The sequence below is a fragment of the Pongo pygmaeus genome, chromosome 16 (genome assembly GCF_028885625.2).
Source record: "Pongo pygmaeus isolate AG05252 chromosome 16, NHGRI_mPonPyg2-v2.0_pri, whole genome shotgun sequence".
NCBI classification, from domain to species: Eukaryota; Metazoa; Chordata; class Mammalia; order Primates; family Hominidae; genus Pongo; species Pongo pygmaeus.
The window spans coordinates 69,068,848-69,093,894 of NC_072389.2; the positions used below are offsets into that span (position 1 = coordinate 69,068,848).

General features: G+C 39.0%; 1 protein-coding gene across 18 annotated transcripts in view; it reads right to left on the minus strand.

Annotated features, from left to right (window-relative positions):
* The window catches only part of HERC1 (HECT and RLD domain containing E3 ubiquitin protein ligase family member 1), a 311,831-nt gene that overhangs the window by 92,424 nt on the left and 194,360 nt on the right, over positions 1 to 25,047 (minus strand). For 14 of the 18 annotated variants that reach the window (XM_063652260.1, XM_063652248.1, XM_063652245.1 and 11 more), the window contains exons 26-34: positions 17,599 to 17,867; positions 15,002 to 15,217; positions 13,650 to 13,770; positions 13,183 to 13,420; positions 12,835 to 13,028; positions 10,964 to 11,119; positions 9,109 to 9,215; positions 8,165 to 8,275; positions 4,966 to 5,142 (exon numbers count right to left, since the gene is read on the minus strand). In XM_063652260.1, coding sequence (XP_063508330.1) covers positions 4,966 to 5,142; positions 8,165 to 8,275; positions 9,109 to 9,215; positions 10,964 to 11,119; positions 12,835 to 13,028; positions 13,183 to 13,420; positions 13,650 to 13,770; positions 15,002 to 15,217; positions 17,599 to 17,867 — 1,589 coding nt within the window. The remainder of the gene's footprint in view (positions 1 to 4,965; positions 5,143 to 8,164; positions 8,276 to 9,108; positions 9,216 to 10,963; positions 11,120 to 12,834; positions 13,029 to 13,182; positions 13,421 to 13,649; positions 13,771 to 15,001; positions 15,218 to 17,598; positions 17,868 to 25,047) is intronic. The other 4 variants (XM_063652259.1, XM_063652256.1, XM_063652255.1 and 1 more) reach the window with 1 other exon arrangement.

The window sequence follows — 25,047 nt, forward strand, 5'->3', positions numbered from 1 at the left end:
TAGTTATTTCTTGTAGAGATGAGGTCTTGTTATGTTACATAGTCTGGTCTTGAACTCCTGGCCTCAAGCAATCCTCCCACCTCGGCCTCCCAAAGTGTTGGGACTATTACTATTTTCAAAAAGGCATGCTTGCAACACTGGCCTTTGGCTAGGATCTGGGAATTTGGTGAAGTTTCTTACGCTGATTTAAAAAAAAAAAAAAAAAAAAAACTTCCCCTAAGTGATAAAGGTGGCTCACTGACCTAGAACATTTAAACACACAATGTGGTTTATGCTGAATACCTGCTGCTCTCCTTCTGGGAGTATGAAATGTTGGTACATGTCAGGTTGAAGGTGTCTACGTGACCAGCCCCCAGTAAAAACCTTGGGTTCTGAATCTCTAATGGGGTTCTCTAGAAACATCACATACGTGTTATTTTTCTTCCTGGGGAAAGCTTGTGCACTTGTGCTCATGGCAGGGAGAGAACAGAAGGAAGCCTGTACATGGATTCTTCTATACCTCACCTGTGTCCTTCCCTTATTATCTGGGTGTATATCCTTACTGCATCATTATAATAAGTCTCCGTCATGAGTGTATCAACATGTGGAGTCTGACAAGTCCGTCTAGTGAATCTCTGAATGTGAGGGTGGTCTTGGGGACTCACGACTTAGCAGTGGCAGCAATGAGATTCACTAGAACAACCTTGATGCATTAGAATATAGTTAAATATTGCTGGGAAAAAAGAGACGAATGGAAAAGATAAAACTCTGGTACCTAGGTGGCTATGGAGTTACACATAGTATGAAACAGAAGGTGAGCTGCTATCTGTTGTGAGGGGCAAAAGTTACCTATCAATTTTTAAGATAAATCCAACCACAAGAGAGTTGGTTTGCTACCCCGGATGCTCTTGGCCTTGCTAGCTAAAGTTAGGAAAAAAGAGCAGTTCAGGTAAAAACTGTGCTGTTCTTTCTTCCAGGAACAACTTCTTTCCCGAAGAGAAAGGGCCCAAACATTCCCACAAGTGGGCTTTAGATGAGCCAGAGTAGAAAAATTAGCTTGTAGTTGCTCTCTCCTCCAGTGGGAGGGGAAAGGGTTCAAAAACCCCTGACAGCTTTGAGTGTAGGTGCAGTGGCTCACAACTGTAATCTTAGCACTTTGGGAGGCTAAGGAGGGAGGACTGCTTGAGGTCAGGAGTTTGAGACTACCTTGGGCAAGAGAGCAAGAACCCCATCTCTACAAAATATACAAAAACAAACAAACAAGAATAGAAAGGAACTACTCCAGCTATTTTCTTAAGCTGAGCTGCTGCTATTGCTACAGCAGGTTCTCCCCCTGCCACAATTTATCTCGTAAATGCTAAATTTATTGCTAGAGGTTTGAGTAAACTTAAGATGTGAGAAGGGAGGAAGAAAACTTTTAAAAACAGCTTTATTTTGTGGCGACTACATCTAGATGTATGATAAAAAAAAATGATGCAAAGGCTGGGCATGATGGCTCATGCCTGTTATTTCAGCATTTTGGGAGGCAGAAGCAGGCAGATCACTTGAGGTCAGGAGATCAAGTTCAGCCTGGCCAACATGGTGAAACCTTATCTCTACTAAAAACACAAAAATTAGCCAGGCATGGTGATGCGTGCCTCCAGTCCCACCTATTTGGGAGGCTGAGGCAGGAGAATCCCTTGAAACTGGGAGGCGGAGGTTGCAGGGAGCCAAGCTTGTGCCGCTGCACTCCAGCCTGGGCAACAGAGCTAGACTCTGTCTCAAAAAAAAAAAAGAAAAAAAAGAAAAAAAAATTAAGATGCAAAATGTTACAAGCTTGTAACTTCATAAATGCTGAAGTTTCATCCTGATCAGGGAAAGCTCCAAAAGAAAAACATACTAGTGGGACACAACTTACTTGCTTTTTGCCACCAGTGGGTGGACTGGAATTTAAACTCTATATTGGAAACAAAACAAGTGTCTATAACTGGTGGGTTTTTGCTATGATTTTTTCCTATTGGAGCCTCTGGGAAAACGGAGATAAAATAAAAGAGAGGCAAGCTCTAGATGGAGATATAGAGATATGCTTTTAGAGTTTTAAAAAACATTCAGTGGCCAATGAGTTCTTATAAAATCATATGTCTAACACTTACAGGCTGATGACTTTCTAGCCTAAGTACATATTTTTGAGTGGGTCAATTTGGACTCCAAGATTGACAAGCAAACAGAGCTTAGAAAAGCCTTGTTTTCAAGCCTGGACTTAAAACACTATTGTCAGGTCCTACACCATCTAGGGTTTGTTATTGTTTTTAAGAGATAGGGTCTCTTTCTGTTACCCAGGCTGGCATGCAGTAGTGTAAACAGAGCTCACTGTGGCTTCAAACTCCTGGGCTCAAGCAATCCTCCAGCCTCTGCCTTCCAAGTACTGGGACTATAGGCACATGCCCCCATAACTGGCTCCATCTAGATTTAACTGCTGCCCCAAAAACCTGCTGGCTTGGAATCCTGAACTCACACATTCTAATTGCCTGGACCTGACTATAAGCTAAAACCTGACACTGTGTGCTCTAGGTTATTTCAACCCAAAGTGAGCTGTGCTCGGCTAAAAGCAGGCACAAGCTGAATGAACAAAACTCAAAATCTGGGACTGTTGTGGATTTGGAACACTCCCCCTCTGTGGGGCCACAAAGTCTGAAAAACATCTTGGATGCTGGCTGGACTCTCCAGGTCTCTTGCAGGTATCCACGAAAAGAGTGTGTTTTCTGGGAGCAATATACTTCCATTCACTCTTTAAGAGATTGTATTCTCAATATCCTCTAGGTGATGTCCCAACATGTTAAGCTTTCTAGAATAGTTGCAGTTTGCAACAAGGGACTGGTCATTTGACTCTACATCCCTCACCTTTCTCCTGATAAACACCACACACCAATAAGGCAGTTTACTAAATAAAACTGTTCTCAGAAAGAAACTGATCTTTTCCAGACTGCTCACTGGATGAATGATTAGGACGAAAGACGTAGAAGGTTTTATAAACCTATTTTGAAAAAAATAAACTGTAACTGAAATTTTGTCCTGGCCGATTCCTAACCTTTCTGGTTAAGTTGTATGCAAATGAATGTTTTTGTGTGAAAACTCTTCCTCTTGCATCTAACCCTTCTGGACAAAAGGTCTAGATAAAAATAACAAATGATTTTTAAAAATTAAAAAATTTAAAGTTGTAATTACTAAATGGGACACTCAATTTCATACAGAGAAAAAACAAAAACTCAAGACTTGGGAAAATATAGAGGAGTGGGGAGGGCATTAATGATCTGTTTTTCAGAACTGTTCCTAAAAGCTCTCTATCTTCTAGTGGGGAAAAAAAATCTATGTTGGGCCAGGCGCGGTGGCTCACACCTGTAATCCCAGCACTTTGGGAAGCCAAGGTGAGTGGATCACCTGAGGTCAGGAGTTCGAGATCAGTCTGGCCAACATGGCAAAACCCTGTCTCTATTAAAAATATAAAAAATTAGCCGGGCGTGGTGGCAGGCGCCTGTAGTCCTAGCTAAATGGGAGGCTGAGGCAAAAGAATCGCCTGAACCTGGGAGGCAGAGGTTGCAGTGAGCCAAGATCGCACCACTGCACTCCAGCCTGGGCGACAGAGCAAGACTCCGTCTCAACCAAAAACACAAAAGAAAACAAAACAATTTTGTCTTGAAAGCTGCTGTGAGCACTTTAAATTCAAACTGATTGCTGAGCTTCTCATCAAATTTGTCAAGTCTGTCAAAAGACCACAGTGGGTGGCTCCAACTCCTGCAGTTTCCACAAAACACCTTGAGATGTCATCCATACTCTTGAGGCGGGAATAATGATGTCACAGAAAACAAAATCCTTTAAAACTGACTGCTTTCAGACAGTCCCTCTGAAACCAAGACTCAACTTAATTATTCAGACTGAACTGGGAGCACAGAGTGGAAGGCCCCATGGGGGCAGGTCACATTGGTGTCATGTTAACCTGTGCTGCCTATTATATGTTCTGATTACAGGTGCTCTAATCATTATAAATTCTTTGTTTCCAAGGGCAACACATATGCCCTAAGGGATTATATTTCTTGTGTGTGTACCTTATCATAATACCTCAGTCCTGGACTGGCCAGAGTTGTCTGGTGCTAAATTGATGACGAATCTACATTTTAAAAGTTAAGACAAAAGATTAAGAATGAAGTCACATGGCTTTTTAAGATAGACCTGTTGATTAATGAGATCTGTTGTAACTGGCTAAGTCTAGGACCCCTAAAAGGCATAACTGAAGTCAATATTACTGGCCAATCTTATCCCCCTGCATGGGGTCCTATTGATAGTTTTACTGTATATACACCATGCCCAAGAGATAAAGGAGTAGACTGTGCAAAAGAAGGAGTTAACACAACAGAGACTACTATCCTTAGAAATGCCTGCTTGCAATGTTGGCCCTTGGCTGGCATGGGGGAACTTGACTGGTAAACAGTCCCCTATACTGATAAAAATTTTACCCAACTGATATAGGCTGGCTTATTGTATCTAGATTGTACGAACAAAATATGGTTTACGCTAAATACTAGCTTTCCTTCTGGGAATCTAAAATTTTAGTACATGCCAGGCAGAGGGTACCAATATGAACAGTTCCCTATAAAAATTGTGGGCACTGAATCTCTAATGGGCTTTTCTAGACAAAAACATCACACGCTTTGCTTCATTTTCATTGCTAGAAGAAAATGTGTTCTGTGTGACTCCTTATGGGAGGGCTATAGCATGATTTTAAACATCCATTTTTAAAATTTTTGAGATAACTTTAGAATTATAAGGGTTACAAAAATAGCACAGAGTTCCTGGATATCCTTCACTTGGTTTCCATTTATATTATCTTACATAATAATAGAACATTTACATATCATTTTTTTTCAGTCTTTCTACACATTTATTATAAGAACCTGGAAAAAAAAGGACTAAAAGACAAAATGCTAAAAACTAATTAGATTTTCTACGTACCTTCCACTGATAGCACCCAGAAGTTACTCCTGTAGATGCCAATCCATATCCTTTCCCTCCACTGCCATGAGTTAAAATCTGTCCATTCTCCACTAGGCAACACTGAGCTTTCTCTGGGTCAAAGGATACTTCTTGGATAGGAAGATTCTCATCTTCTTCTTCCAACTCGCCCTGCTTCTACCAGAAAAGAAGCTGGGTCAATATTTTGGAATAATCCACGTCTCAGGTAAGATATATTCTGAGGCTCCTTGGTTTTATCCCACAAATATTTATTATGTATCTACTATGAATCAGTTACTATGCAGGGCAACAGGAACACAATGATAAACAGAGCATAGTCCCTTCCCATAAAGAGCTTAGGTCATTAGTGGACAGAAGACAAATACATAATGCTAGTATTACAGTGGGAGAATAATCAAAATTACATAATAGGTATAGTAGAAACATAAAAGTGTGTCTAACCATGCTTGAGAAGGACGAAGTAATGTTGAAAAGGAGGTGACTTCTAAGTTGAGTCCTGAATGATGAGAAGGCAGTAAGCAGCTGGTCAAAGGGGAGAGGCATTTTAAGGCAGTGTGTACAGCATGTGCCCAGGCAGAGACATGCAACAGAGTTCAGTGATTTAAAGACAAGCAGTATGTAATGACTGGAAGATGAAACTGGCAGAAAACAAGTCCAGAAAGAGAAGAAGAAATCAAATAATGGAAAACCTTCTGTGTCATATTGTTTGAATTTTACTCTACTGACATTAGGGAGACCTACACAGAATGATGTACATAGGAGATCTCTGATCACATCTGTATACCCATTTTACGAAGGGTATACAGGATGAAGACAGAGAGACTGACTAATCAGGATATCGCTGCAAGTTCAAGTAAGAAATAGTGAGGGGGCCGGGTGTGGTGGCTCACGCTTGTAATCCCAGCACTTTGAGAGGCCGAAGCGGGCAGATCACGAGGTCAGTAGTTTGAGATCAGCCTGGCCAGTATGGTGAAACCCCGTCTCTACTAAAAATACAAAAATTAGTCGGGTGTGGTGGCAGGTGCCTGTAATCCCAGCTACTCGGGAGGCTGAGACAGAAGAATCGCTTGAACCGGGGAGGCAGAGGCTGCAGTGAGCAGAGATCGCGCCACTGCACTCCAGCCTGGGTGACAGAGCGAGACTCTGTCTCAAAAAAAAAAAGAAGGAAAGAAATAGTGAGGGCCTGAATTCATTCATTCAATGTGCATTTATTAAGCATCTATTCTCTGCCCGGTATCCTATCAGGTCCTCCATATTCAGCAGGGTATTAGGTCTCTGCTCTCATAGAACTTATATTTTGGAAGAGAAAAAGAAAAAATAAGAAAATACAAGGATTAAGTGATATGTTGAAATTAAAGCAGGTGACATGACAAAGAGTGTGTGGCAACTACTCTAGATTGATTAGGGAAGAACTCTCTGAAGATGTGATAATTGAGACCTGAATGACAAGAAATTTCTAAAAAACATATCTAGAGGTAAGAGCCAGTTTAAAGCCCTAAGGAATGAGCAGGATTACTGTGTTAAAGAACTACAAGAAGAAGAAGGCAAGTTGCTTAGACTATAGTGAGCAAAGGGGAGAGGACAAGGAACTCTAGATTTTATCCCAAGAATGATGAGAAACCATTGGAGTATTTTAAGCAGGGGACCAACATGCTCTGATTTACAATTTTAAAAGATCATTCTGGACCCTGTGCAGAGAATGGACTTTAGGGCATAACAATGGAAGCAGAGAGAACAGTTAGGAGGTTACTGCATAGTTCAGGCCAGAGATGATAATGGCTTGGAACAGGGTGATGACAGAAAAGATAAGGAGGTAGGCAAATTCAAGTCACATTTTAAAGACGAGCCAACAGAATCTAGAGATTGTATGGATAGAGAAATGGGGGTGAGGCATCAAGATGACTCCTAGGTTTTTCACTTGAGTAACTCACTAGGAGGCTGGGAAAGCCTGGGGGAAGAAACAGAACGTGATTAAGGGCGCCATTTTTGACATACTGAGTATGAGATGCCTATTAGACATTTAAGTGATAAAACTAGTAGAAGATGGGGATATAAGTCTACAATTCAGGGGAAATGCCAGAACTTGAATTTAAAACTTGGGAATCAAGTCTTAAATGAGTCTGAATAAGGTTTCTTTGAGAAGAAATGTGGATTAATGAGTCTGAATAAGAAATGGGCATATGAGTCTGAATAAGGTTTCTTAAGAAGGAATGGGGATTAATCCAACACTTAGATTGAATAGAAGAAGAACCTATAAAGGAGAATGAGAACAGGCCATTCTATCAAAGTAGAAGGAGAACCAGGAAAAGTGTGGAATCACAAAAACCAAGATAGGAATTAAGGTAAATGAAGAGATGGATTCACAAGCTATAAGTCAATGGAGGCTAGTGACTACATGTATGGGGGCATTAGGATAATCTAGCATTCCCAGGAATTTGGGTTTGGGAAACTAGGTGAATGGTGGTGCTTTCAATCAGAAATGGGACAAAAAAAGCGGCGGGGGGAAGGGTTTGAGGGGGAGACACCCAGGCTAGCATTTAAGTTTGGAAGGCACTGCAGACTGATCTTTTAAAACCATGAATCAAAGCATGTTGGTCCCCTGCTTTGGGTATGGATGAGACTGCTGGAAAAGCTAAGGATCAAACTCTGTGGAAAACCAACATTTTGAGATGAAGGCAAGGTAAAAGTGGCACCAAAAAAGAGTTGCTTTCAAAGGGAATCAGGATTGGCAGAGAATATACGGAGATCCAGGAGAAAGTGTTTTGAAAATAACAAAAGGCTAGAGTTTCCAGAGGTAAAGTAAGTAGTGGAAAAAAAAGGATACACTATATTTAGCAACAAATGCTTATCTTTGTCATTTAATTTCGTACTTTGAAGAGATAATGAGAAGAAAGTGGCTGAAACATGCAGATTACTCTTCTAAGAAGCTTAGTAGTACAGGACGAGAGAGAAAACAGAGAAGGCTTCATGGATAAAAATGTGATTTAGGAGAGGGGAAATGAGTTAAGGGTGGTTATAAGCTGAGGGGAGGGAATCAGTAGAGAGGGAGACAGAATGCCAAGAGAGGAGATGGAACAAATGATAGAGCAAGGTGCCTCAGAGGAACAGGCATTCAGAGACAAGTGACAGAATATTCACTTATGCTGTTAAGAAATACCTTTTAGGAAAAACCAATTACCTGTAGTTTTATTTCTTGTTCTTTTTCCTTTATCTGAATAGCATGTTTGGCCTGAGCAATGGGTGTCTCCCACATACAATCAGAGAGAAGGGAAAATAAGCGCTCAACAATCTGTTTTATTGAAGAAAAAAGGATAAAATTTGTAAAAAAGTAACTAAGTATTTTTAGAAAAGCTGTATCATGTTAACTGTAATATTAACTCGCATGCGAAGTTTGATTATACCAGTGTTCAACAGCTACTTTTAGTGGTTATAAGTTAAATATCACTTTTTAGAAATATTAACCCATTAGAAGCCAGGCACGGTGGCTCATGCCTGTAATCCCAGCACTTTGGGAGGCTGAGGCGGGTGGATTGCCTGAGGTCGGGAGTTTGAGACCAGCCTGGCCAACATGGTGAAATTCCGTCTTTACTAAAAATACAAAAATTAGCCAGGCATGGTAGCATGTGCCTATAGTCCCAGCTACTTGGAGGCTGAGGCAGAGAATCACTTGAACCCAGGAGGCAGAGGCTGCAGTGAGCTGAGATCGCACCACTGCACTCACTCCAGGCTGGGCGACAGAGTGAGACTCCATCTCAAAAAAAAAAAAAAAGAAATATTAACCCATTAGAAAGTGGGTCCCATTTTGCCTTACTATTTAGACCTCTGATTAGGACACGCCCACATGTTTCTTCCTATAGCGGTCCAAACCTAGTAAGAAATTCCAGATTTTTCTTTCCTCCTGACCTTGCAGAATATTCTCTATCCCTCTACTTCTCACACCCCATAACTTAATTTTTTTTGCTCTCTCCTTGGGGGTGAAATAATAAAGAAAGCAGTCCTAAAAGTAAACGTTATGCTACTGAATAAGACACATTTACAACTGAAGAGACTGTTAAGTACAGATTCGGGTGAATCATTTTGCAAATATGGAAAACATCTTCTAATAACTTCAAAAATAAAAACCTGGGCCATTTGATCATCTTCTACACCAGATTCACAAGCTGGCAGCACAGCTTCAAGGACATGAAGTGCAAGGAGCCTTGTTCTTAAGTTACCAACCAGAGGAATACCTGGAGGGGAAAAGACATTTTCTTATTATCAATGTGACTTAAATTCAAAGTAAAAATGAACTTCTGGGAAAAAAATTCCTGAGGCTGCTAAACATTTATGGGTGGAACAAACTTGATTTCAAACTATTATCGCAAGAATTCTGGATCCATCCTGTACCCATAAATGCGTATGAATACATTCATGCTTATGCCTCAGTTTTTATGTATACATAATGGGAAAAGCATTGTAAAAAAGTATCTGTGCCACATACTATGCTATGCTACACATTTCACACACATACATTCTATTAATCCTCACAAACTGAATTACAGCCCCATTTTACTGTTGAGAAAAATGAGGCTCAGAGAAGTTATGTAACTTGACCAAAGCCACACAAGCTCATAGAGGTAGAGTTTTAAGTAGGTCTGTTAATCTCCAAAGCTCATGCTTATTATTCCCTCTCATTGTCTCTCCCCATCCATGCACTGTCTCACAGGGATTGTTAGGGTTAACGGGGAGTAAACAGACTGTACTTTTCTAAAGTAAGCCAAGGGCCGGGCATGGTGACCTATACCTGTAATCCCAGCACTTTGGGAGGCTGAGGCGGGCAGATCACTTAAGGCCAGGAGTTCAAGACCAGCCTGGCCAACGTGGTGAAACCCTGCCTTTACTAAAAATGCAAAAATTAGCTGGGAGTGGTGGTGCACGCCTGTGATCCCAGCTACTTGGGAGGCTGAGACGGGAGGATCACTTGAGCCCGGAAGTGAGAGGTTGCAGTGAGTTGAGATCACACCACTTCACTCCAGCCTGGGCGACACAGAGAGCCTCTGTCTCAAAATAATAAAAAATAAATAAATAAATGAAGTAATCCAAGGTAGAAAATAGGATATTGATACATAAATATGTAATTAAAAAATACATATAACTGTAATAAGATCAGTTGAAAATAAATGAATATCTGATTTTTCTTTATCCTCTTGAAACTTAATATAAGCCTTACCTTATTAAAGGAAAAGGAGCAGTTGTAAGTTATACTAATTAAGAAAAAAAGTATATTGAGCATGTAAACATATAAAATACCATGTGCCATAGAGGATTACATTATGTTTGGCATACTTAGATTAGAGATTATGAAAAGTTCTGGAAATGGATGGCAGTGATTGTTGTATAATACTGTGAATAAGCTTAATGTCACTAAATTGTACATTTAAATGATTAAAATGGTAAATTTTATGTTACGTACACTTTACCACAATTTTAGCAAAAGAGAACAGGAAAGGACTGACTGTAATCTATGTAAGCAGACCTTTTAGGGTAAGGACCAGGGATTAAGCTTATTCCATAGAACTGTGATAAATATCAAACAATCAGAAGTCACAATCAAGGCAACAGAAATCACATTATGATAAGAGAGACTGTACAAATTCAGACCTGCATCTTGATAATTCAAGAAGCAAGGTCAGAATCTGTGCTAAAATATCATATTAAACAGGATGTTCTCTGCTTACTCTTAGTTTTGCAATCTGAACAAAGAGGATGAAGTTCTCTAGATAAATTCCATGATCTTCTCCAGAGCTACATTATTTATTTTCTGCCAATTTTTACTTCTGAAATTAGTTTTCTTTTGATCAAATAGGTACGCAGAAAATAAGAAAGAAAAGTCTTCAAATCAAGGTTATGCATAGAGTGTTGCTAAAGTCTGGCATTATCTTAATAAAATACAAGTAATATCTATAAATACTCTAAGACAAAGGCAAAGGACATGTACCTGAAGAACATTTCTGAGATGCTATATTTAGAAGCACTTCTGTCCACTTTGGGGAAGCCATTTTTGATTGAATTGCTTTTGAAGATACAACTCTGCGAAGAAAAACTAAAAAATCCCCTAGATGGAGTTCGGCTGCATGTTGTTTCCTAAGAGCAGCTACAGTGAAGAGACAAGTTTACGTTACAACCAAGAGCCAACAAGAAATAGTCTTATATCACATAATTTAACCTAGAAACTGCAGTAAGCACAAATCTAATTCAAAATCTTAGGCTGTCAGCTACTGAATTCTGAAAACCTGAAGAACAGAATGGGGAAAGGTCAGAAAATAAAGCCTAAACTTGAAACATCTTTTACATCTCTGTACAATAAAAATGAATATGCTATAATTATGATGACTAAGTATAATAAAGAATTATTGGTGACTAGAGAACAGAACAGTCTAGGAAGAAGTCGAGCTCCTCCTAATTATAATCCAGTTCCCAAATATCAGGCCAGGCGCAATGGCTCACATCTGTAACTCCAGCACTTTGGGAGGTCAAGGTGGGCGGATCACTTGAGGTCAGGAGTTCAAGATCAGCCTGGCCAACATAGCGAAACCCCGTCTCTAATAAAAACACAAAAATTAGCTGGGTGTGGTGGCACACACTTGCAACCCCAGCCACTCAGGCTGAGGCAGGACAATCACTTGAACCTGGGAGGCAGAGGTTGCAGTGAGCCCAGATCATGCCACTGCACTCCAGCCTAGGTGACAGGGTGAGACTCTGTCTCAAAAAAAAAAAAAACAAAAAAAAAACCCAGAAAACAAACAAACAGGTATCAAAACCCTTGATGCTGGGGAATTTTTTTTTTTTTTTTTGAGACAGGCTCTCTCTCGCTCTGTCATCTAGGCTAAAGTGCTGTGGTGTGATCTCAGCTCACTGCAATCTCCACTTCCCGGGTTCAAGTGATTCTTGTGCTTTAGCCTCCCAAGCAGCTGGCACTAAAGGCATGCGTCACCATGCCAGGCTAATTTTTGTATTTTTAGTAGAGACAGGGTTTCGCCATATTGTCCAGGAGGGTCTTAAACTCCTGAGCTCAAGCAATCCAACAGCCTCAGCCTCCCAAAGTGCTGGGACTACAGGTGGGTGCCACCATGCCCAGCCTCCAAATTTAATTTTAAATGCTTGATAATTGTTGAGTCTGCATAATCTTTTTTTTTTTTTTTTTTCTTTTTGAGATGGAGTCTTGCTCTGTTGCCCAGGCTGGAGTGTAGTGGCGTGATCTTGGCTCACTGCAACCTCCACCTCCCGGGTTCAAGAGATTCTCCCTGCCTCAGCCTCCTGAGTACCTGGGATTACAGGTGCCCACCACCACACCCAGCTAATTTTTGGTATTTTTAGTTGCCCAGGCTGATCTTGAACTCCTGGGCTCAAGCAATCCACCCACCTCGGCCTCCCAAAGTGTTGGGATTACGGGTGTGAGCCACTGCGCCTGGCCTGGGGGAAAGTTTAGGTCAGGACTTAGGTTAGAGATGGCTTGTCAGGATCAAATGCTAAGAAAACATCTAAGCTTCCCCCTAGGCAAAATGCAACCTGGGGAAAATCAGTCATCGAAAATCTAGGTCTCAGAGCCCAGCCAGCCAAGGAGAGGCTGAACCTAGAGAATGGGCAGTATGGTCACAACATGAGGGTTAACAGACTCTAAGCAGAGGATATTTGGTCAGAAGCTCATCTAAATCATATATACGTGAAGAGAAAAGGGGTTTGTAAATAAACAAATACAAATCCCATCATACCTCATAAGGAAGAGGAACTCTACATTCTAATCATATGCACACAATGGGGTTTTAATAAATGCTTGTAAGTAAAGACAGAGAAAGAGGCTTACATTACCTCTGAAATCTTTTTTCTCAGTTTCTCCACTGGAGTCAACTTTTTTTTCTTCTTCTTCACCCTCTTCTTGCTCCCCTTCTCCGAAAGAGGCCATATGTAGTACACCAGTTTGGGACAATAAATTCTTCAACTGACTACAGAGTAGATCCAACAAAGATTGAACTACTTTGGGACTCAGTTTATCAGCATAGGTCCTATGTGAAATAAAAGAAAAAAATAAGTGGCAAACACACAGAAGGGCAAACATAGTGCTTAAATACATAAAGCAGATTAGAGGGAAAGGGGGAATTGTAAAATGGAGGAAGGCCAGACTTCAGACAGTTCTACAAAGACATCTACCATACTTACCCAGTAGTGATGGCTAGAATCTGGAGCAACCTTGTACTGGCCACTTTCAAAGCTGTGCTAAGCTGGGAAACACCCGTCTTTGGCAACAACTGCAGGGGCTGTCCTAGCATGGTGTCTGTACCACACAACTGTGACAATACGTTTAGCAGACCAGTGGAAATTGCCAAAGAAACGTCTACTGGTTGATAATGAACACTTAGGGCAAAAACCGTAACCAGAAGGAGACGTTGCTGGGCTTCTAAAAGACAAAGAGACAGTTAAGAATGTTCCTTTGAGTAAACAAAGCATTTATTAAAATGAATCATTTTCTAAAATATTAATAACATGAAACACTATTTTTAATTATTTATTCTTTACCTATAAGTTTATCTACTAATGTTAAACACAAAATATAGAACATAACTAGTACCATAACCTCAGGCTAAAATGTAACCTGCACTGTGCATTTACAAGGACAGTTTACTTACCAATGTGATGCTTGTTTGCTTGCAGGGCTCTTTCCAGGGTAGCAGACAACTGTTGATAAATTTTATGCACAGCTACCTGGATTTCAATCTGAATATTTCTCTTAGCTGCTCTGATCCCATCCTGAATTACACATAAAGATTTACTTTTTCTATTAGCAATAATAATACCTGCTTGCAAAAAGAAGTAATAACATTTTATTTCTAGTCTATGCTAGAGCCTTACAATGGTTTTTAATTATTTACTATATTTCAGTATATAAAGTATATAATAATTTTTTTTTTGAGGCAGGGTCTTGCTGTATCACCCATGCTGGGGTGCAGTGGTGCAATCCTGGCTCACTGCAACCTCCACCTCCCAGGCTCAAGTGATCCTCCCATCTCAGCCTCCCAAGTAGCTGGGACTACAGGCACATACCACCACACTTGGCTAATTTTTTGTATTTTCTGTAGAGACAGGGTTTCGCCATATTGTCCAGGAGGGTCTTAAACTCCTGAGCTCAAGCAATCCAACAGCCTCAGCCTCCCAAAGTGCTGGGACTACAGGTGGGTGCCACCATGCCCAGCCTCCAAATTTAATTTTAAATGCTTGATAATTGTTGAGTCTGCATAATCTTTTTTTTTTTTTTTTTTTTGAGATGGAGTCTTGCTCTGTTGCCCAGGCTGGAATGTAGTGGCGTGATCTTGGCTCACTGCAACCTCCACCTCCCGGGTTCAAGAGATTCTCCCTGCCTCAGCCTCCTGAGTACCTGGGATTACAGGTGCCCACCACCACACCCAGCTAATTTTTGGTATTTTTAGTAGAGACGGGGTTTCGTCATGTTGGCCAGGCTGGTCTTGAACTCCTGACCTCAGGTGATCCGACCACCTCAGCCTCCCAAAGTGCTGGGATTATAGGTGTGAGCCACCACGCCCGGCTGAGTCTGTAAAATCTATTTCCTCACAAAGCAGTTTTTCCTGCCTAAATATGAAAGACATAAAGATAACATTTTTTTCTAAGTTATCAAAGGAATCACAAAAACTAGGTAAATGATCAAATCCAAAACATAAGCTCTTGAAACCCATCCTCCCAAACTCCAATCTCTATCCTTACTTGGATCTATTCCCATCCAAACTGGATAATAAAACTGGATTAATAAAACTGAGCCGGCAAATAATCTACAATAGTACAATAATACCATGGCTCACCTAATCTCAACTGCATTATTTAGGAAACGAAACCAATGAGCTATCTTAAAAAATTTAAAGTCTTTGTATTTTTAAACTGAATCATAAACACCAAAAAGTTTCACATTATTAAAGTGGCTTTGTAAAATGACAGTTAAAATCTGTATATACCGCAAGGTGTCACCTACCTGATAGTGATGCAATCGGCCACTCTCTCCCTTGGCTCCTGTGTGTCCAACAGTGCCTAAACCAAAACACCCTGCTAGGAACTGCAGCCTCACAGATGTGAGTAGTGTGGAGGACTGGAAGCCTGAACTCAACCTGCTTCCTGCCAGTGAGATGCTACCTTTTTCTTCCATCCCAGACAATAGAACGAGGATCTGATGAAGTGCCTCTAAACGAAGCTTGAGGAAAAAAACGTATTTTAGAGTTCTTCACTTAACTCAGACACGACTAAACTCTGTATGCCAAAAACAGTATTTTTAACACTTAGAAAATTCTGACATTTCATATGAATCTATTCTAAGATAAACATTTATTTTATTATTACTTTTTATGAAGATATTTCTAAAAACTCTATAAGCACACATCAGAATAGAAAAGGTTAGAGTACAATACGAAAAGTAGTAGCTTTGGATGTAGGAGACATGGTTTCAAGGACAGACTCTTTTATCTTACTGTGTGGCCTTGGGAAAGTCACTTAACTTACTGAATTTGTTTCCTTGTATATAAAATAAGACTAATAATACCTTATCTAATCTATTCACACAGCTATTGTGAAGCTCACAAGGAGATGTATGTGAAGGTTTCAAAACTATAAGGTAGTAGTGCTATTGCTTTCTTTATTAATAAGTTTATATAGAATGAATACTCTTTAGCCCAGGAATGAGAAATACTTCTGAACTATTTCTCTGTGATTTCCTTGAACTTCTGCCCCTATCTTCCCTAGGAAGACACTCCCCATCACTGTAGTTGATCAGCTTATCCTTCTTCTTTAAAAAAAAAAAAAAAAAATTATTTTGAAATAATTTTAGATATACAGAAAAGTTGTAAAGATGGTACAGAGAGTTCTTGTATACTCTTCCTTGAGCTTCCCCAATCTTAACATCTTACATAACCATGGTACATTTATGAAAACTAAGACATTAACATTGGTACAATACTATTAACTAAACCTAAAGTAAAATAGTATTAATTAAAAGACTTTATTTGGATTTTAGTTTTCCATAATGTTCATTTCCTGTTCCAGGATTTAATCCTAGATACCACATTGCATTTAGTTGCCATGACTTTTTAGTCTCTCCTACCCTGTGACAGATTTTGTCTTTCCTTCTTTTTTATGATGACACTTTGGAGTAGCTGTTCATATATTTTGTAGATGTCCCTAAATTTTGGGTTGTCTGATTTTTTTCTCATGACTACAGTGGAATTATGGATTTGGGGGAAGAATACCACATAAAGTGTTCTCATTACACTATATCAACATGACTTAATACAGGTAATGTTAATCTTGATTTTTTTTTTTTTTTTTTTTTTTTGAGATGGAGTTTCACTCTTGTTGCCCAGGCTGGAGTGCAGTGGCGTGATCTCAGCTAACTGCAACCTCTGCCTCCTGGGTTCAAGTGATTCTCCCGCCTCAGCCTCCCAAGTAGTTGGGATTACAGGCGTCCACCACCACGCCCAGTTAATTTTTGTATTTTTAGTAGAGACGGGGTTTCACCATGTTGGTAAGGCTGGTCTCAAACTCCTGACCTCAGGTGATCCACCCACCTTGGCCTCCCAAAGTGCTGGGATTACAGGAGTGAGCCACCGCGCCCGGCCAATCTTAATCATTTAGTTAAGGCGATACCTGCCAGCTTTCTGCAATGTGAAATTACAATTTTATCTCCTTCCTATAGCCTATTTGTTAGAAGCAAGCCACTAAGTCCAGCTCACTCTCAAGGAGAGAAGAATTAATCTCCACTTCCTGCAGGGAGAACTACGGAAGAATTGTGGACATGTTAAAACCACAATAATTACTAAATATTTGGGAGAAGATACTTTAAGGCTATGCAAACATCTTATGTCTCTTTCAAGTTTTGCTCACTCATTTTAGCATTCAACAGTGGGTCTTGATTGCAGCAATTATTTCTGTGAGGTTCTAACCTAAAGCAGGTGTCTAATTTACACTGAGACAAATGGGTCAAAAATGAAGGCTCAGGGCCGGGAGCGGTGGTTCACGCCTATAATCTCAGCACTTTGGGAGGCCGAGGCAAGTGGATCACCTGAGGTCAGGAGCTCGAGACCAGCCTGGCCAACATGGTGAAACTTCGTCTCTACTAATAATACAAAAAAATTAGCCAAGCATGGTGGCGCATGCCTATAATCTCTGCTACTCTGGAGGCTGAGGCAGGAGAATCGCTTGAACCCAGGAGGCAGAGGTTCCAGTGAGCCGAGATCTCACCATTGCACTAGAGCCTGGGCAATAAGAGTGAAACTCCTTCTCCAAAAAAAAAAAAAGGCTCTGATGACCTATTGTCATCAACTAGTCTCACCCTAGTTTGTAGGAGACATGAAGACTTCTGAGTATATTGTTCTGAGAGATGACAATTTTAAAATGCACTTGTCTAGTTCAAACAAAATAACGTGCTGTTCTAGTTAAGAAAGTTATGTTTAAAAGCTCAGGTACAGGAAAGGGGAAGGCAAGGAACAGAAGAAAAGGAAAGGTTTTCCCTAGAACTATACATTCAATGGTTCAGTTTTAAGTTTCCAGAGCTCTCATAAGGAGTAAATATCAAAGACTTACTTCTGCTCTTAACTGCTGCTGTTCCATTGCAATGATGGAGGCCTGGGGACTTGTAGACATACTTTCCTCTGGCTCTTTAAAACCTGGGGCATTCCCCACATCTCCACTCACAAAGCTTACAACATTTTCAATCAAAGTGTGAACTCCCAAAGACTTGGTAAGATCAAAATCTGACTCAAAGGAATAGGAGGAGTTGCATAACCAGTCTCTGCTATGTTTCAGGCGAGCCCAAGAGTCACTCAGGGATTCCAATTGACTGTGCATAGGACCTATATACAAACAGAATAAACATATATCAACGGCAATCAAGTAGAGCATACATTCTGAAACTAGATAAGGCTGAGTGCTGCTACCATAACCAACTGGTGAAAAATGGATACTCATGTTTGAATACACGCATGCATTAAGTGAATCTGAGCAAAATGCTTTGGTAAAAACAACAAACAAACAAAAATTAGAGCAATGTAAGAAAATAAAGGGAAAGCCCTGTTTGATGTACCAGTGTCTCTGTAAGCGCTTTAGCAACACGCTGCCACAAGAAAAAGAAAGGCAGAAGCTGTTCTCAAAATGCTTAGCTTAAAATGCTCTGCAGTATTAAACCAGATCATCATTTATGAACAAAAAGGAACTAGGCACTTAAGACACTGCTGGTAAGACCTACTCAAAACAGAAAGATTTCATCTAATTTAACATTATCATTACAAAGGGCAAGTTAAGACTGAACAAAGTGTCTACATATCTGCAATGAAACATTACCAAAAAATGAATATAGAAGGGCAAGTAAACTTACACAAAAAGGAGACACAAACATCACCCTTTGGGTTTCATTAATATAAGGAACATTCTCACTGACTGTGTCATGTGCATATTTACTGCAGGTTGTGAAACTCCTATATAGAGGAAGCAAAGTTTCACAGACAAGAATATATGAGATTTACTGTAAAATGATACCTATATAAAATTATCAAGTGGCATCAAAATAGTTGCTAAATATAATACCATTAGATTTGACAGTGGGTATTTTTTAAGCTAAAATCTTTACATTAGACAGCAAAATGTTAACACGTTTGAACACAACAGCAACTGTCCAAGTCATTTGTCAATATTAGCTTTAAATAAATATATAAATGTCCAATTCTTACAAATCTTTAATTTAACTGATCTCAGATACATAAATTTGATTAACTACAATCCTTTGTTCATGATATACTCTCATCATTGGTCCATGCATGGCCCAATTTTGAAATCACATATTTATAATAAACATCTGTGAACACAAGAAGTAGAAAACTAACGGTAACTTCTATCTATTTGCTCCTCCTCCAGCCCATCTCTTGCTACCTAAGTTTTATTATCCTGAAGCCTGGGTTTATTATTTCCTTGTTTTTATTGTTTTAATGTATTCCTAAGATGAATAACGGTTTTAGTTGTTGTTGACTTTTAAAAAAGAGTATCATTTTATATCACCTTTTTGGACATACTCTTTCACTCAATATAATATTGCTAATATTCATCCACATTACCATGTGTAACCATGGTTCATTTATTTGATTGCTGTATAACATCCTATTATGTGAATATACTAAATTTCTCAATTAGGAAAGTATCTTAAGGTACCCAATTAAATATGCATAAACATTCTATCAGTTATATAACTAGATAGAAAAGTTTGGGAAGATAACTACTTAACCACTAATGCCCACAGAGAAAACAAACTAACACAATATTCAATGTAGAATCTTATTTTTGAATTACTATACTGGTGTCAATTAAACCCTAGAACTTCAAAATTTGTAACAGGGAGCTAATATTACAAAGTAAATATGAAATAATTTATATGTATCCTAGTAAAATAATGTAGAATGGCAAAGAATATATGGTTTATCTGCCTTCTGTGTTTTAGCAAGAATTATTAAGATTTAAAAAGGCTTAATTTTCACCACTGCACTCCAGCCTGGGTGACAGGGCGAGACCCTGCCTCAAAAAAAAAAAAAAAAAAAAGCTTAATTTTCAGTCTTGCTGAACATGAAAAATAACTACCTACCTAAAAATTTCCCTAAATTGTAGACCTGAATATTCTTTCACGTAACACAGAAAAGACTGAAAATTCAAAGAATAATATCATAGATGCATAATGTATTAAGTTAAAAATATTTAAAGAATAAAGTAGAGGCTAATGTAAAAAATATATACGTTCTTTTTTCATTTCCTTAAAGCACCTCAAATTCAGAATCTGTATTTAGCCTTAACTTACAAATGATAGCTTCTGGCTCCTCACATTGAACTTGTTTTTTGGGGTTTGTTTTTTTTTAATAATAAAATTTCAGAATAAAAGGTTCTTCTAGTTACTAATACTTATAAGTTACTTTTCAAAATGAATATAAAATGCGCAAGGAACTGATATTTGAACTGCAGAAGAAAAAGAGACCTTAAAGTTTAGTCCAATTTTCACAATTGAGGAAACAGAGGCACAAAAAAATTGGTTTGTCACATAATGACATTAATTCCTTAATTTTATGGGATGTAGTCTTACATATTCATTATTAACCAACTCACAAATCACTGACGGAAATTTCAATTGCCTGCCTATATAAAGGTTCAATTATGAATCTACCAATACTGAACTGTCTTCATATAAACCAAAATATTCTATGGAATGGCTGACGAAGCCCAAAATTAAATCCTCTGCAATTTAAAGCAGGGGTTGGCACACTTTTTCTGTAAAGGGCCAGATAGTAAATATTTTAGGCTTTGCAGACCATAAGGTCTCATCACAACTACACAACTCTGCTGTTGTAGTATGAAAGCAACCACTTAAACAAATGAGTGTGGCTGTGTTCCAATAAAACCTGATAAACAAAAATAGGTGCCAGGCCAGTCTTGGCCTCCTAGCTGTAGTCTGCTGAGCCCTAACGGATGAAGTTAACCCAAATGTAACTTTGTATAAATAAAATATTAAGAACAGGAAACACACTATGTGGAAGCATCAGGATAAATAATTTCCATCAAAATATTTAGTTTGACATCAAAAAGACTTAAAACACAAAAATTTATAATATGGAAATGGGAGATGAAAGAACTTTAATTTTTTTTTAAAGTATAACAATCTGATAACTTTGGTTTGCTCTGTACTATCTGAATATAGGAAATATTATATCTGAAAAGGGCATTAAAAGCTTCTACATAACAATTGAGACTAAGCCCAATTCTTAATATTAATTCAGAATCACCTACTATATAAAGAAAATACAAAATCCAACAAAACATTTTTGAGATTGTTTACTTGTCCTTACAAGTTTAGTTTTTAAATGGAATTTTCAAAATGAACATGGCAGAGCTGCAATACATACTTTATAAACCATAAAATATGTAGGCAAGCTAAAAGGGGAAAAAAAATTAAACATGCCATCATGTACTTGCTTGAAGCTCTTCTTTTTTCTGGGGCTCAACTGGCCAAAAAGGAGTAAATACACTACCACACAAGAATCAGAAAACAAAAGGAGAAATTTGATACAGGAGAGAAACATTTACATTCACTTTTCTTTATATCATCTAATTTGAAATGCACAGACAAAATAGCATTTCGCCCATACATGTTATACCATGAAACACACATGTTGATAAATGTTTCCAGCATTATTTTAGCAATAAAACCCTAACAAAATATTTAAAGATTAGGGGTGATAATCAAACCACACAGTATTTTAACTAATAAGATTTCTGATGTTGCTTCTTAAGTGCTGTTTTGATATCCCACAACTTTTCACTGTATCATCTTCAACTTAAATATGAAAACTAAAATCAAATATCCGCAAAAACGTATTGTCTTTCTGTAAACAATCGTACAACCATAGCAAATCTTTTAAGTTTTATCAAAGTACCAAATTACTAACATATTTTTACAGGTTTTGTCAAGAATTTTATCCGGCTGTTATTAAATGAGTTACTATAATATTTGTGAAGGGCTTAGAACAATGCTCATATAGTAAGTAGTTTATAAATGTTTACTAAATACAAATTTCATATTGCCTCTGAGGTGCTAACCAGAAGAAATGTTTCATCCACCTCTTTTAGAAGTAAATTTAGCTGGCCGGGCACAGTGGCTCACGCCTATAATCCCAGCACTTTGGGAGACCGAGGAAATTTAGCTGTCCGGGCACGGTGGCTCACGCCTGTAATCCCAGCACTTTGGGAGACCGAGGCGGGGGGTGGGGGGGCGGGCGAATCATGAGGTCAGGAGTTCAAGACCAGCCTGGCCAACATGGTGAAACTCCGTCTCTACTAAAAATACAAAAATTAGCTGGGCTTAGCGGCGCATGCCTGTAATCCTAGCTACTTGGGAGGCTGAGGCAGGAGAATTGCTTGAACAGGGACACGGGAGGAGGAGGTTGCAGTAAGCCAAGATCACGCCACTGCACTCCAGCCTGGGCTACAGAGCGAGACTCTGTTTCAAAAAAAAAAAAAAGTAAACTTAGCTTTGATGGCTCTGAAAAGCTGAGCAAGGTGGCTAAATGTATCCGCCACATTTCTTTGCCCCTTCCTACATATTCACTTTCTTAGACCAAGGGCTTAGACCAATTGTGAAACATTAACTGAAGTGAGGGGAGAAAAAGGCACAATCGTGGTTCAACAGCGTGAATCTTAGTATCCCCACTGTCAAATACTGAGATTACAGGCAATGGGCCCTCTCAAGGAGGAGCCTTTGCAGGCATGGAAAGAGCAGCTGAAAATGTGTATACACCCATTGTCATTTATACATCCATTAAACTTCAGTAAACAGGATATAACTAAACAGCATTATCTCTCTCCTATTCCTCTCATCAGGCTTTTAGTAATTCAAGACCACTGAGACTAGTAAATGCAAATGCTGTATGAGGGAAAACATTTTACATTTCTTCCTCAAAATATTGGAAGGGGTAAACAAGCACATAGAATTCTTGGCCAGGCACGGTGGCTCCTTTCTGTAATTCCAGCACTTTGGGAGGCCAAGGTGGGTGGATTGCTTGAGCCCAGTTCAAGACCAGCCTGAGCAACATGGCGAAAACCCATTTCTACAAAATAAAAAAATAAATAAAATAAATAAATAAATAAAATTAGCCAGGCATAGTGGCATGTGCCTGTAGTGCCTCCCAGCTACTTGACAGGCTGAGATGGGAAGGTCACTTGAGCCTGGGGAGGTTAAGCCTCAGTGGTGCAGTGAGCTGTGATCGCACCACTGTACTCCAGCCTAGGTGACAGAGCAAGACATTGTCTCAAAAAAAAAAAAAGACAGAAAAAAAAAAAGAATTCTCACTCGGCTGGACATTTGTTTGTCCTTCATGGCTCAAGTCAGAATCAGAATACTCAGCAGTTTGAATGACTCCCAAACAGTTCTCAGACTTGGCAGGTTCAACTGCCCAGTTGAAGATTTTATGGCTTAAGGCATCTGGTCTATATTGACAAAAAAGGAAAAGAAATAGAGTCATTTATTTTACTATCATTTAAAAGCAAAACAAAAAAACCCCACTGTGTCAAAGGGCAGTCACTAAATATACAATATTTTTGTAAAATCTCTTTGAAAATAAAATCTCCTAAATATGTTATATCCATGCCTAAGTAATTCACATTCAAATTACAGTTTTTTCTTAGTTGGAAAGATGAAGATTCTACTTTGTTTTATTCCAAAGATATTACTTTGCACATGCTGACCTGGTTAACACAAACTGAATCTCAACTTATATTTCCATATGCATGATAGAGATTTGCGAGAAAAGAACAATTTTAACCAATGAACTATTACTTATAAATATAAACTTAAGTAATATAGTACAAACTATAAATTGGATTTCTTATGCTACTCAGTAAGTCTGGAGTCATTTTCTCTCTAGCGCCAAATGATATACATTTATTAATATAACATACAACTTTTAGCAATTATATTCACCTGAGCTAAACAAAATTAGGAAAGTAAATCTGTTTCAAAAATTTAATTCCTAAGTCAAAATGAACTACCAATTTTCAAAGAATTACCAAATAATGAAATGCATGTTGCACATTATACTAAATATCACTTAATTTTTTTTGATAACACAAATACTCTGTAATTTTTTTTTTTTTTTTTTTTTTTTAGATGGAGTCTCGCTCTGTCGCCCAGGCTGGAGTGCAGTGGTGCGATCTCGGCTCACTGCAAGCTCCGCCTCCTGAGTTCACGCCATTCTCCTGCCTCAGCCTCCCGAATAGCCGGGACTACAGGCGCCCGCCACCACGCCTGGCTAATTTTTTGTATTTTTAGTAGAGACAGGGTTTCACCATGTTAGCCAGGATGGTGTCGATCTCCTGACCTCATGATCCGCCCGCCTCAGCCTCCCAAAGTGCTGGGATTACAGGCATGAGCCACCACGCCCCACCCTCTGTAATTTTTTTTTAAGAAACTCAGCAGCTTTGGTATGTTATGGTCTCAAAAGACTTCTCAATAAAGAAAGCTCTAGTCTTTATTATTCCTAATATTTCAGAGAAACCATTCTCTGTATTCTTTTTTTTGAGACAGGGTCTCACTGTTGTCACACAGGCTGGAGTGCAGTGGCATGATCACAGTGCCCTGCAACTTCGAATTCCTGGGTTCCTGTGATTTTCCCACCTCAGCCTCCTGAGTAGCTAGAAATAGAGGTGCATGCATCCATGCCTAGCTTTTTTTTTTTCTTTTTGGTAGAGACAGGGGTCTCACTATGTTGCCCAGACTAGCCTTCCAAAGTGCTGGGATTACAGGTGTGAGCCACCATACCTGGCCCATTCTTTCTATTCTAATTGTAATTAAATGATGAAATATTGCCAAATTTTAAGTAACAACATTTATTCTTTTGAGCTATACACATGAAAATGAAAAAATTATGTGTGCATTTCTTTCCCTCATTTCTGTTTTTTTTCTATGGATGAGAAACCTAACATTCTGCCAAGGAAGCTATTTAGAGAAGGGTTTCATTCTGAAATACAAAAGATTTAATATCATGAAAAAAAATTTTTTCACAGGCTTTTAGAAAACTGCCAGTAGTGGCAATTTTTAACACTTCACATTTTCACAACCACTTAATAAATGGTTTTAAACAAAAATACGTTAGGGCAGGCATGGTGGCTCATGCATACAATAATCCCAGCACTTTGGGAGGTCAAGGTGAGAGGACTGCTTGAGCCCAGGAGTTCGAGATCAGCCTGGGCAAACAGGGAGACCTTATCTCTACAAAAATAATAAAAAACTAGCTGAGCATGGTGGTGCACACCTGTAGTCCCAGCTACTTGGGAGGCTGGGGTAGGAGGATCCCCTGAGCGCAGGAGGCCAAGGCTGCAGTGAGCTATGATGGTGCCACTGCACTCCAGCCTGGACAACAGAGCAAGACCCTGTCTCCAAAAAAAAAAAAAAAAAAGGCAGCAGTACCAGTTAATAGAGAAAAATGCTTAAGAGAGTTTTTAGTTATC